The sequence below is a fragment of the Tachyglossus aculeatus genome, chromosome 23 (assembly GCF_015852505.1).
Source record: "Tachyglossus aculeatus isolate mTacAcu1 chromosome 23, mTacAcu1.pri, whole genome shotgun sequence".
NCBI classification, from domain to species: domain Eukaryota; kingdom Metazoa; phylum Chordata; class Mammalia; order Monotremata; family Tachyglossidae; genus Tachyglossus; species Tachyglossus aculeatus.
The window spans coordinates 4,460,712-4,472,900 of NC_052088.1; the positions used below are offsets into that span (position 1 = coordinate 4,460,712).

Genomic DNA, 12,189 nt, shown 5'->3' on the forward strand with positions numbered 1-12,189 from the left:
CCCAACCTAATTCAACTGAATTTATTCGATTATACTTAAGGTTCGAGGGGTACTAAATCAACCCTAGTCAAAAATTGCTCCATTTCTACCTCCACAATGTACTAATATTTAGGAAAAATGAGTCACAGATCAGATGAGAGAATACCTTGGTTTCCCTAATGAGTACTATAAAGCCTGGTTTTTTCTAAGGTGAAACGGCCGTGAACATTGTATGCAATTACTTGCTTTACCCCTTTTTCTCCACCCCCTCAAAAGCAGTTCTAGCAACTAATAAAAAGAGGTCTCGACTGAAAGCGCCCACAAGTAGGAAGTTTATTTAGCGAAATGTTATTTTCATCAGTTTCAACTACATTTCATGTGCATGAATATTACAGTTTGGCCTGGATCCATTACAGCAAATTCACATAAGTGCTCAGAGGTGTATGTCTGTCTACTAGGAGAGGCATGAGTTTCCACGCTGGGACTGGTGACATGTACTGGATTCATTTCCCTCCTGACGGCCCTAATACCAGGGCAAAAATTCACAATGTCTAGATTTTTCCCCAAATCGTTATTTTCTGCAGCACTCACGAAAACCCCAAGAGCTTGCGGTGCGAGCGGATGGGAAGGGGTATTTTGCTGGCACAAAATTTCCATACAACCCTTCCAAAATACTTTCGTAATGCCTACGTTCCTAGTTGAGAATGTTCTGCAAGACATTATACAGATTTTTCCAACGGAGCACCAATGACCGTTTGTTCGGTTGATCTCCCCCTCAAAATCTGGTCGCCGAAGGCAGCGATCTCAACCAAGTATAATTTACAGCTCAGGCTGGACTCTACGCCAGAAAATGTGCTACCTTTTATACTGATTTCCCTTCTAGAATAATAAACAAGATTATTGGACAGTGTTTCAGGATGGTACACAAAATACTTCCATCAGATTAAAGCCATTTTACCGTGCATTTGGTACCAACTTACAAATCAAAGAAAGCAGCAAAAATAGCAGTCAAAATACTTAAGCTTCTAAACGACTTTTACTGAGCAATACCAAGTACCTATTTCGATTTGACACAGGCACCTGGTTATGGCTTCCCTATCCGCCTCACCCATTTTGTATTCTAAACTCTCTTTGAGCATACCAAGACGCGCCCATCTTAAACATAAATTAACTCAGTAGTACTAACAAAAATAAGCGGAGTACATTTCTAAAGTTTTTAGGACGTCACCAAAGCTTCCCGAGGCAAAGCTCTTCAGGTGATTTTTAAAAAAAACCAAAACCTAAATCTCCAGGCGTAAACATCAAGAACAAAATCTGCCCGGGGAATCCCGAGCGTTAGGACTTCTGAATTTTTAACGGATAAATCACCTTGAGAAAAAACTAACTTCTACTAAGCCCGATCGACGTGCCCCGCGGTTGATACGCAAACAACAGGCTAAGCTTTTCTTCGATACGCTCGGTGCTCGTCACCCACCACAAGAACAATAACGACAAAAAAAAAAACACCACAATCTGGAAAGCGGGATACTGGCTGATCCGTGCGGGTTTAGTCCACTTCCTCGATGGTGGGTCCCCCGGAAGCGGCCGAACCGCCTCCGCCGGGCCCTCCTTGGTACAGGTTGCTGATGATGGGATTGCAGACCCTTTCAAGCTCCTTCTGCTTGTGTTCGAACTCCTCTTTTTCGGCCATCTGATTGCGGTCCAGCCAGTTGATCACCTCCTGACACTTGTCGGTGATCTTCTTCTTGTCCTGCTCGCCGATCTTGCCCCTCAGCTTCTCGTCTTCCACGGTCTGCTTGATGCTGTAGGCGTAGGACTCCAGGGCGTTTTTGGCGGCCACCCGGTCTCGGTTGGCCTCGTCTTCGGATTTGTACCTTTCCGCCTCTTGTACCATGCGGTCGATGTCGTCCTTGCTCAGCCGGCCCTTGTCGTTCGTGATGGTGATCTTATTCTCCTTCCCGGTGCTTTTGTCGGAGGCGGTGACGTTGAGGATCCCGTTGGCGTCGATGTCGAAGGTCACCTCGATCTGGGGGACCCCGCGGGGCGCGGGGGGGATCCCGGTGAGGTCGAACTTGCCCAGCAGGTTGTTGTCCTTGGTCATGGCCCTCTCGCCCTCGTACACCTGCACTAGGACGCTGCTCTGGTTGTCGGAGTAGGTGGTGAAGGTCTGGGTCTGCTTGGTGGGGATGGTGGTGTTCCTCTTGATCAGCGGGGTCATGACCCCACCTGCCGTCTCAATGCCCAGGGACAGCGGGGTGACATCGAGCAGCAGGAGGTCCTGCACGTTCTCCGACTTGTCCCCGATGAGGATGGCCGCCTGCACGGCCGCCCCGTAGGCCACGGCCTCGTCGGGGTTGATGCTCTTGTTGAGCTCCTTGCCGTTGAAGAAGTCCTGCAGCAGCTTCTGGATCTTGGGGATGCGGGTGGAGCCGCCCACCAGGACGATCTCCTGGATCTGACCCTTGTCCAGCTTGGCGTCCCGCAGGGCCTTCTCCACGGGCTCCAGCGTGCCCCGGAAGAGATCGGCGTTGAGCTCCTCGAAGCGGGCCCGGGTGATGGACGTGTAGAAGTCCACCCCCTCGTAGAGCGAGTCGATTTCGATGCTGGCCTGGGTGGAGGAGCTGAGCGTGCGCTTCGCCCGCTCGCAGGCCGTCCGCAGCCGCCGCACCGCCCGCTTGTTGGCCCCGATGTTCTTCTTGTGCTTCCTCTTGAACTCCTCGGCCAAGTGGCTCACCATGCGGTTATCGAAGTCCTCCCCGCCCAGGTGGGTGTCCCCGGCCGTGGACTTCACCTCGAAGATCCCGTCCTCGATGGTCAGGATGGACACGTCGAAGGTGCCGCCGCCCAGGTCGAAGATCAGGACGTTCTTCTCGCCGCCGGCGCAGCCCTTTTTGTCCAGGCCGTAGGCGATGGCGGCCGCCGTGGGCTCGTTGATGATCCGCAGCACGTTGAGGCCGGTGATGGTCCCCGCGTCCTTCGTGGCCTGTCGCTGGGAGTCGTTGAAGTAGGCCGGCACCGTGATGACGGCGCTCTGCACCTTCCCCCCCAGGTAGGCCTCGGCGATCTCCTTCATCTTGGTCAGCACCATGGACGAGATCTCCTCGGGGAAGAAGGTCTTCATCTCCCCCTTGTACTCCACCTGCACCTTGGGCTTCCCTCCCTCACTGACCACGCGGAAGGGCCAGTGTTTCATGTCCGACTGCACCGTGGCGTCCTCGAACTTGCGGCCGATCAGCCTCTTGGCGTCGAAGATGGTGTTGGTGGGGTTCATGGCCACCTGGTTCTTGGCGGCGTCGCCGATCAGCCGCTCCGTGTCGGTGAAGGCCACGTAGCTCGGGGTGGTGCGGTTGCCCTGGTCGTTGGCGATGATCTCCACCTTGCCGTGCTGGAAGACGCCCACGCAGGAGTACGTGGTGCCCAGGTCGATGCCGATGGCGGGACCCCGGGCTGCCATCTTGGGGGGGCAGAGGCGATGAGGGGAGGCCTTGGGGCGAAGGATGGAGGCGAGGCCCTGGGGCCAGGTCTTGAGGGGAATTGCTGAGGGGAATTGTTGAGGAGAATTTGCTGAGGAGAATTGTTGAGGAGAATTGCTGAGGGAATTGTTGAGGGGAATTGCTGAGGGGAATTGTTAAGGAGAGGCCCTGAGGGGAATTGCTAAGGGAAGGCCCTGAGGAGAAGCGCTAAGCGAACACGCAGCCTCAGCAACCGCCAACCTGCTCTTCCGTTGAACGCTCAGCCCCCCCCCCCCGCCTCCCCCACTGCCCTTTATACCGCCCCCGCCACCTGGAAACCGCCGAGCCAATCGGCTCGCGGAGCCGGCCACCCGCCCGCCCAATCCGCGCCCGGCCGCCGCCACGGGCTCCCGGAGTGACGGGCGGGCGGACCAATCGCGGCTCTCATCGCGGCGCGGGGGGCGGGGAGGGGCGGGGCTCGCGCCAGAGGCCGAGGCGTTGACGGTTATGCAAATGAGGTCCCCCCTCGCGCGCGCGCGCCGCCCCCCCGCCCGCCCCGCAGATTTCCCAGCAGCCTCCTTGATTGCTGCGTCATTCATTCATTCATTCATTCCGTCGTATTTATTGAGCGCCTACTGGGTGCAGAGCACTGTACTAAGCGCTTGGGAAGTCGGCAACAGATAGAGACGGTCCCTATTCATTCAATCGTATTTATTGAGCGCCTATTGGGTGCAGAGCACTGTACTAAGCGCTTGGGAAGTACAAGATGGCAACAGATAGAGATGGTCCCTATTCAATTGTATTTATTGAGTGGTTATTGGGTGTAGAGCAGTGTACTAAGCGCTTGGGAAGTGCAAGATGGCAACAGATAGGTACGGTCCCTATTCATTCAATCGTATTTATTGAGCGCTTATTGGGTGCAGAGCACTGTACTAAGCGCTTGGGAAGTACAAGATGGCAACAGATAGAGACGGTCCCTATTCATTCAATCGTATTTATTGAGCAATTATTGGGTGCAGAGCACTGTACTAAGCGCTTGGGAAGTACAAGTCGGCAACATATAGAGATGCTCCCCAACAACGGGCTCACAGTCTAGAAGGGGGAGACAGACAACAAAACAAAATATGTGGACAGGTGTCAAGTCGTCAGAACAAATAGGAACAAAGCTAGGTGCACATCATTAACAAAATAAATAGTAAATATGTACAAATAAAATAAAGAGTAATAAATCTGTACAAATATATATACAGGTGCTGTGGGGAGGGGAAGGAGGAGAGGAAAAAGGGGGGCTCAGTGTGGGAAGGCCTACTCTGCCGTCCAGCCGTAGGCCATGGTGGAAAGGGCCCAGCTCTGGGAAGAAGCGGCCCTGGGTTCTAATTCCGCTCTGCCCCTCCCCTGCTGTGTGACCCTGGGGCAAGTCACAACTTCCCTGGGCCTCAGTTTCCTCAGCTGTAAAATAGGGATTCAATACCTACTCCCCCTTTCCCCTACCTAGTCTGTGAGCCCTGTGGTACAGGGACTGCGTGGGCAGGGAATGAGTCTGTATTGTTATTTTTTTTTTTTGATAGCATTTATTAAGCGCTTACTATGTGCAAAGCACTGTTCTAAGCACTGGAGAGGTTACAAGGTGATCAGTCCCACGTGGGGCTCACAGTCTTCATCGCCATTTTACAGATAATAATAATAATAATGGCATTTATTAAGCGCTTACCATGTGCAAAGCACTGTTCTAAGCACTGGGGAGGTTACGAATTGATCAGGTTGTCCCACGGGGGGCTCACAGTCTTCATCCCCCTTTTACAGATGAGGGAACTGAAGCACAGAGAAGTGAAGTGACTTGCCCAAAGTCACACAGCTGACAATTGGCAGAGCCGGAATTTGAACACATGGCCTCTGACTCCAAAGCCCATCTCTTTCCACTGAGCCACGCTGCTTCTCTTCATAATAACAATAATAATAATAGTGGCATTTGTTAAGCGTTTACTATGTGCCGAGCACTGTTCTAAGCGCTGGGGTAGATACAAGGTAATCAGGTTGTCCCACGTGGGGCTCACAGTCTTCGAGAAGCAGTGCGGCTCAGTGGAAAGAGCCTGGGCTTTGGAGTCAGAGGTCATGGGTTCAAATCCCGACTCTGCCATTTGTCAGCGGTGTGACTTTGGGCAAGTCACTTAACTTCTCTGGGCCTCAGTTACCTCATCTGTAAAATGGGGATGAAGACTGTGAGCCCCCCGTGGGACAACCTGATCATCTTCCCAGCGGTTAGAACAGTGCTTTGCACATAGTAAATGCTTAATCAATCGTATTTATTGAGCGCTTACTGTGTGCAGAGCACTGTACTAAGCGCTTAATAAATGCCATTATTATTATTCATCCCCATTCATCCCGCCTCAGTCCTCATTTTCCAGATGAGGTAACTGAGGCACACAGAAGTCAAGTGACTTCCCCAGAGTCACACAACTGACAAGTGGCGGAGGCGGAATTAGAACCCGCGGCCTCTGACTCCCAAGCCTGGGCTGTTTCCACTATGCCACGCTTATACTGTACTTTCCCAAGGGTTTAGTACAGTGTTTTGCCCACAGTTAACGCTCCGTAAATATATTTGAATGAAGGAGAATGGAAGGGAGGAGGGGCCCAGTGGCACGGCCATCTTGGGCGTTGGCAGGGGGAGGTTGTGGAGAATTGGCAGCGTTCGTAATTCCAAGAGTTTGGTTAAATGCCAGCTGTTGTGATGAAACACAGAAGTCTGTGAGTTTATCCTTATTTGGGCAGCAGGAGCACGGCGTAGTGGCCTCGGAGTCAGAAGGTCATGGGTTCTAATCCCGCCTCTGCTACTTGTCTGCTGTGTGACCTTGGGCAAGTCGCTTCACTTCTCTGGGCCTCAGTTCCCTCATCTGGAAAATGAGGACTGAGACGGTGAGCCCCATGTGGGACAGGGACTGTGTCCAACCTGATTCGCTTGTATCCACCCCAGTGCTTAGTACAGTGCTTGGCACATAGTAAGTGCTTAACAAATCATCATCAATCGTATTTACTGAGCGCTTACTATGTGCAGAGCACTGTACTAAGCGCTTGGGAAGTACAAATTGGCAACATATAGAGACAGTCCCTACCCAACAGTGGGCTCACAGTCTAAATGCTATTAAAAAAAAAGAGCTCCTTCCAAATCCTGCAATGGTGACAACCAGCAGGGAACCAATAGTAATGTTGATATTAATTGATTCATATTAATCAATCAATCAATCGTATTTATTGAGCACTTACTGTGTGCAGAGCACTGTACTAAGCGCTTGGGAAGTACAAGTTGGCAACATATAGAGACAGTCCCTACCCGACAGTGGGCTCACAGTTTAGAAGGGGGAGACAGAGAACAAAACCAAACATATTAACAAAATGAAATAAATAGAATAGATACGTACAAGTAAAATAAATAGAGTAATAAATATGTACAAACATATATCCATATATACAGGTGCTGTGGGGAAGGGAAGGAGGTAAGATGGGGGGATGGAGAGGGGAACGAGGGGGAGAGGAAGGAGGGGGCTCAGTCTCTTTAGACTGTAAACGCATTATAGGCAGGGGATGTGTTTAACAATTCCGCTGTATCGTACTCTCCCAAGCACTTAGTACAGTGCTCTGCACATAGTAAGGGGTCAGTAAATACCCTTGATTGATTGATTGATTGATGGTGGCTGGCTGCTGATTCTGATATCACTATGTCCACCTCAGCACTTAATAAAGTGCTTGGAATAGAGTCCATCCCTCTTCTTAATACCACCTTTACGATCCTGACCTCTTTCTCTCCATTACACTTGGGTCCACATTTGTGTACATGAGGCTGTGTATCTATCTCCCTTGCCTGAGTGGTGTCTGTTGTCTCTAGTTGTGGGTGTGTCTATTTTTTGTTGCCACTTTACAGTATTTCTGTAACAATCTCCCTTTCTGCTTTTTCTCCTCCTCACAAAGTTGAACCAAGTACCACACGCTCTGGAAGACTCGCCTCTGACTTTGTTTTCTAGAAAATCGGGTCCCTTTGTGGTATTTAAGTGCTTACTATGTGCCAGCCACTGTACTAAGCACTGGGGTGGGCACATTGAAATTGGGTTGGACACAGTCCCTGTCCCAAATGGGGCGCACAGTCTTAAATCCCACTTTACAGATGAGGTACCCAAAGCACAGAGAAGTTTAGTGACTTGCTCCAGGTCACACAGCAGGTAAGTGGCAAAACTGGGATTAGAACTCAGGTCCTTCTTACTCCCAGGCCCGTAGTCGACCCACTAGGCCATGCTGTTTCCCTGTGTGTGGATAATATCTCCTCAGTGGTGGTTACAAAACGGGTGGGATATTGAAAAGGCAGCTGAAATGTTGACTGCAAACTTACTGGTACTAACGGGGCAGTTGAGAATAGGCAATTGAAATAAATCAAGCAAATCCACACCCCATGATGCCAGGGAAAAGGAAACCGGAAGACAAAGATCAAAATATATATATATATATTTTTGTAAAAGGGGTAAAGACATCTGTAAAGTATGAGATTCCAAAACCTCCTCATTACCAGGAGGAGAAATTTTCTTCTGGTATGTTAACAGTTACTGACATTTTAATAATATTTTCCCTGGAGCTTTTCCAGTTTCAGCCTTTAAAGACCATTTCCTATTTGGTATCACTATAACAGTCATTGTTGGTTACTTATAGACTATTTGTAGGCTTGCTTTAAACCACAAAAAACATTTCCCAGTTCTCCTCCCTTTTTATGCCCAAGGGAATATAAAAATAAAATTGAAATGCCAAGGAGAAGAAACCGACATATCAGGAAATGGTGGAAGAAAATGACTGAAAAATCTCTGAAAGTGCCTTTCTAGTTCGTTGCTGAATTATGAATAGGGAGAGGGACTGCGTCCAACCTAATTCACTTGTATCTGTCCCAGTGCTTTGAACAGTGTTTGATACATAGTAAGCGCTTAACAAATACAATTAAAAAAGGTATGAATAGCCATCTGCCTGGGCTTTCTTTAAAACATATGTGAACGTAAAATTTATTTATTGTCTGAATCAGGTTCTGGTCTTTCAGATGATGATAGACAAAGAGTGGATTCAAAGACAAAAATACAATTGGCATTGAGAAAATTAAGTAATGTGATGCATTACTTGAGTTCACAACCACAGTGGATAAAAAGGAGGGTGGTAAAATATATAAAAGTCAGGAAGTACAAAGCTTTAGTTCACAGACTGCACTTTTTATAGTCTATAGTTTCCTCATAACTAGACATTACACACAAGCCTTCCAGTTCTGCAGACCTATGACTCTAACCTAGCTTTCTGAAACCACAACAGCAATTAAACTCTTATTTTTATAAGCTGTAGTTGGTTTTTTTTTCCAGCTGTCCCAGTATTGTACACCCAATAAATCGAGGTTTCATAGTTTAGGTAGCATCCTGGTATTTGGCCTGGAAAGTGGGAGTGGCATTTTGTCTTTTTATTTAGTCCCATTTGATCCTTTGTAGTTCTAGAGCTTTTTATTTTTGCACTTTTGAAATTATTCTCCTGTTTTTTTTATTGTCATGCTTACTAATGCAAAGAGTACTCTGGAAAACCTAACTCAGAATGGACAAAATAATTATGGTATTTGTTAAGGCCCTGCTATGTGCCAAGCAGAAGATAGTCAGGTCAGACACAGTCCCTACCCCTCATGGGGCTCACAGTTTAAGTAGGAGGGAATAGGATTTAATCCTCATCTTACAGATGAGGAAACTGAGGCATAGGACAGTTAAATGACTGGCCCAAGGCCACCCACAGCAGGAAGAGGCAGGATAAGAACCCAGAGCCTCTGACTCCTAGGCTCTTTCCGAAAGGCCATACTGTTTCCGCAGTAACTTTCATTCATTCAATCGTATTTATTGAGCACTTACTGTGTGCAGGGCACTGTACTAAGCGCTTGCAACTTGCAGAAGCTACAGCTCAATTTTTGATAATTCCCAAATTCTCCAGCTCAAGATAAAATGGAACAGTAAAGACTAGTCATCATTTCAATTACATTTAACAGCTATCACCTTGTTGAAAGATTGTTGATAATTTAAAAATTAAAAGCTTTCAGCTATTCTGTATTAACCTGGTTTCCCAAATCTTACCATCCTCTTCCTAAAGGGAAATATTTTTCATTATAAATGTTATTCTGGACAAATCTGTAAACCTTTAAATTTGTTTAGAAAATGTATTTTTTTGGTTAACATTCTGCTTTTTGCCTAAAAATTACGCTTAATGTTAATGGAATTAAATCTTTATTTTATTCATCTGCTCAAATACCCTAGTGACATTATGTAAGTTATAGGTAAATCTTTCATTCTGCGGTTAATTTGAGTTCCTTAGAATACAGGCTATTTAAATACAAATTGTTACAGCCACTTACTAATCCTAAACTTCTAATTAAAATATAATGAATGCCCTATAAGGGTATTGTGAGAACATATTTATGTTCATAAATCATTTTGAAATCCATGGATTAAAGCTTTCTTTAAACTTCGGAATAAATACCATACTGAAACAAAAAACATTTCCCATGTCTTAAACAACCCTGAATGAGATTCTACAAATGAGAGAATTGCTCTTTGATAATAGACTGTTCTGCTTTTGGAGATGAATTCAGGTACACTGTCATTCTGCTTATGAATAATAATAATAATATAATATAATAATAATAATGGTATTTGTTAAGGGCTTACTGTGTGTCAAGCACTATTCTAAGCACTGGGGTAGATAGGGGTAGCAGTGAGAGAATTGCTCTTTGATAATAGACTGTTCCCCTTTTGGAGATGAATTCAGGTACACTGTCATTCTGCTTATGAATATAATAATAATAATAATAATGGTATTTGTTAAGGGCTTACTGTGTGTCAAGCACTATTCTAAGCACTGGGGTAGATACAAGAAATCATGTTGTCCCATGGGGGCTCACAGTCTTAATCCCCATTTTACAGATGAGGGAACTGAGGCATAGAGAAGACAAGTGATTTACCCAAGGTCACACGGCAGACAAGTGGTGGAGCCGGGATTAGAACCCACGACTTTTGCCATGCTGCTTCTCATTAGTTCTTTTTACAGTTTAAGATCAGGTGAAAGGCATGAGGGCCAAAAAGATGACATTACTCAAGGGATGTCTTATGACCTGCTTTATCAGGTTGGTTGATTCCAAGCCCAAGGTGCAGAATATTTGCCATGTTCAGTGGCCCTACAAAAATGCTTATGTAATTTATTGTAATGTCTGTCTGCCCTAGTTGGTTATAAACTCCTGTAGGGCGGGGACCATGTTTACTTCTCCCAAGAGCTTAGTACATTGCTCTGTACAGGGTAAATGCTCAATAAATAGTATTAACTGCTTGATTCCATCAGGTCACGGGGCATCACTGGGATTCCAGGTTGGTTCTAGAGCCCAAAATAATAATAATAATGATCACATTTGTTAAGTGCTTACTATGTGTCCAGCACTGTTCTAAGCCCTGGGGTGAATACAAGTTAATCAGGTTGGACACAGGGGAGAGGGCGAGTTTGTACCCCAGTAGATAATAATAATAATGTTGGTATTTGTTAAGCGCTTACTCTGTGCCAAGCACTGTTCTAAGTGCTGGGGTAGATACAAGGTCATCAGGTTGTCCCACGTGGGGCTCACAGTCTTCATCCCCATTTTACAGATGAGGGAACCGAGACCCAGAGAAGTTAAGTGACTTGCCCAAAGTCATACAGCTGACAAGTGGCGGAGTGGGATTTGAACCCATAACCTCTGACTCCAAAGCCCGGGCTCTTTCCACTGAGTCATGCTGCTTCTCTAGATCCAATCTTAGCTTGAATACCTCAGTTAGGTGATTCCTTAGCTTCTCTCAAGGGAGGGAGGAGAAGCGGCGAGCCTAGTGATAAGAGTATGGCCCTGGGATTCAGAGGACCTGGGTTCTAATTCCGGCCCCGCCACCTGCCTGCTGTGTGACTTTGAGCAAGTCACTCTACTTCTCTATGCCTCAGTTACCTCATCTGCAAAATGGGAGTTCAAAACTGTGAGCCCCATGTGGGACAGGGACCTATTTATTTATTTTACTTGTACACAATTTGTACTTCCCAAGCGCTTAGTACAGTGCTCTGCACATAGTAAGCGCTCAATAAATACGATTGATGATGATGATATCTATTCTATTTATTTTATTTTGTTAGTATGTTTGGTTTTGTCTCCCCCTTTTAGACTGTGAGCCCACTGTTGGGTAGGGACTGTCTCTATATGTTGCCAATTTGTACTTCCCAAGCGCTTAGTACAGTGCTCTGCACACAGTAAGCGCTCAATAAATACGATTGATGATGATGACCCTTCTCTAAATTGTACTATACTGTAATATATATACTATCCTATTCCCAAGCGCTTAGTACACTGCTCTACACACTGTAAATGCTCAATAAATACGATTGAATGAATGATACAGTCCCCAAAGCTATATCTTCAGCCCTAGAGAGCGCAGCGCATGCGCAGTCGAAGCATTTTATTTTACTTGTATATATCTATTCTATTTATTTTATTTTGTTAGTATGCTTGGTTTTGTTCTCTGTTTCCCCCTTTTAGACTGTGAGCCCACTGTTGGGTAGGGACTGTCTCTATATGTTGCCAATTTGTACTGCCCAAGCGCTTAGTACAGTGCTCTGCACACAGTAAGCGCTCAATAAATACGATTGATGATGATGACCCTTCTCTAAATTGTACTATACTGTAATATATATACTATCCTAT

At 46.5% G+C, this 12,189-nt stretch overlaps 1 protein-coding gene across 1 annotated transcript; it reads right to left on the bottom strand.

The window, feature by feature from the left end:
* Positions 1-288: 288 nt before the first annotated feature.
* On the bottom strand, positions 289-3,693 carry HSPA2 (heat shock protein family A (Hsp70) member 2). The gene has a single exon (XM_038765548.1). The coding sequence runs from the start codon at positions 3,431-3,433 to the stop codon at positions 1,526-1,528; it is 1,908 nt and encodes a 635-aa protein (XP_038621476.1). The 5' UTR covers positions 3,434-3,693; the 3' UTR covers positions 289-1,525.
* Between the last annotated feature and the right edge of the window lie 8,496 nt (positions 3,694-12,189).

Bases quoted from the DNA above. Each gene is read 5' to 3' on its own strand.
- HSPA2 (XM_038765548.1), bottom strand. From the start codon at position 3,433: ATGGCAGCCCGGGGTCCCGCCATCGGCATCGACCTGGGCACCACGTAC.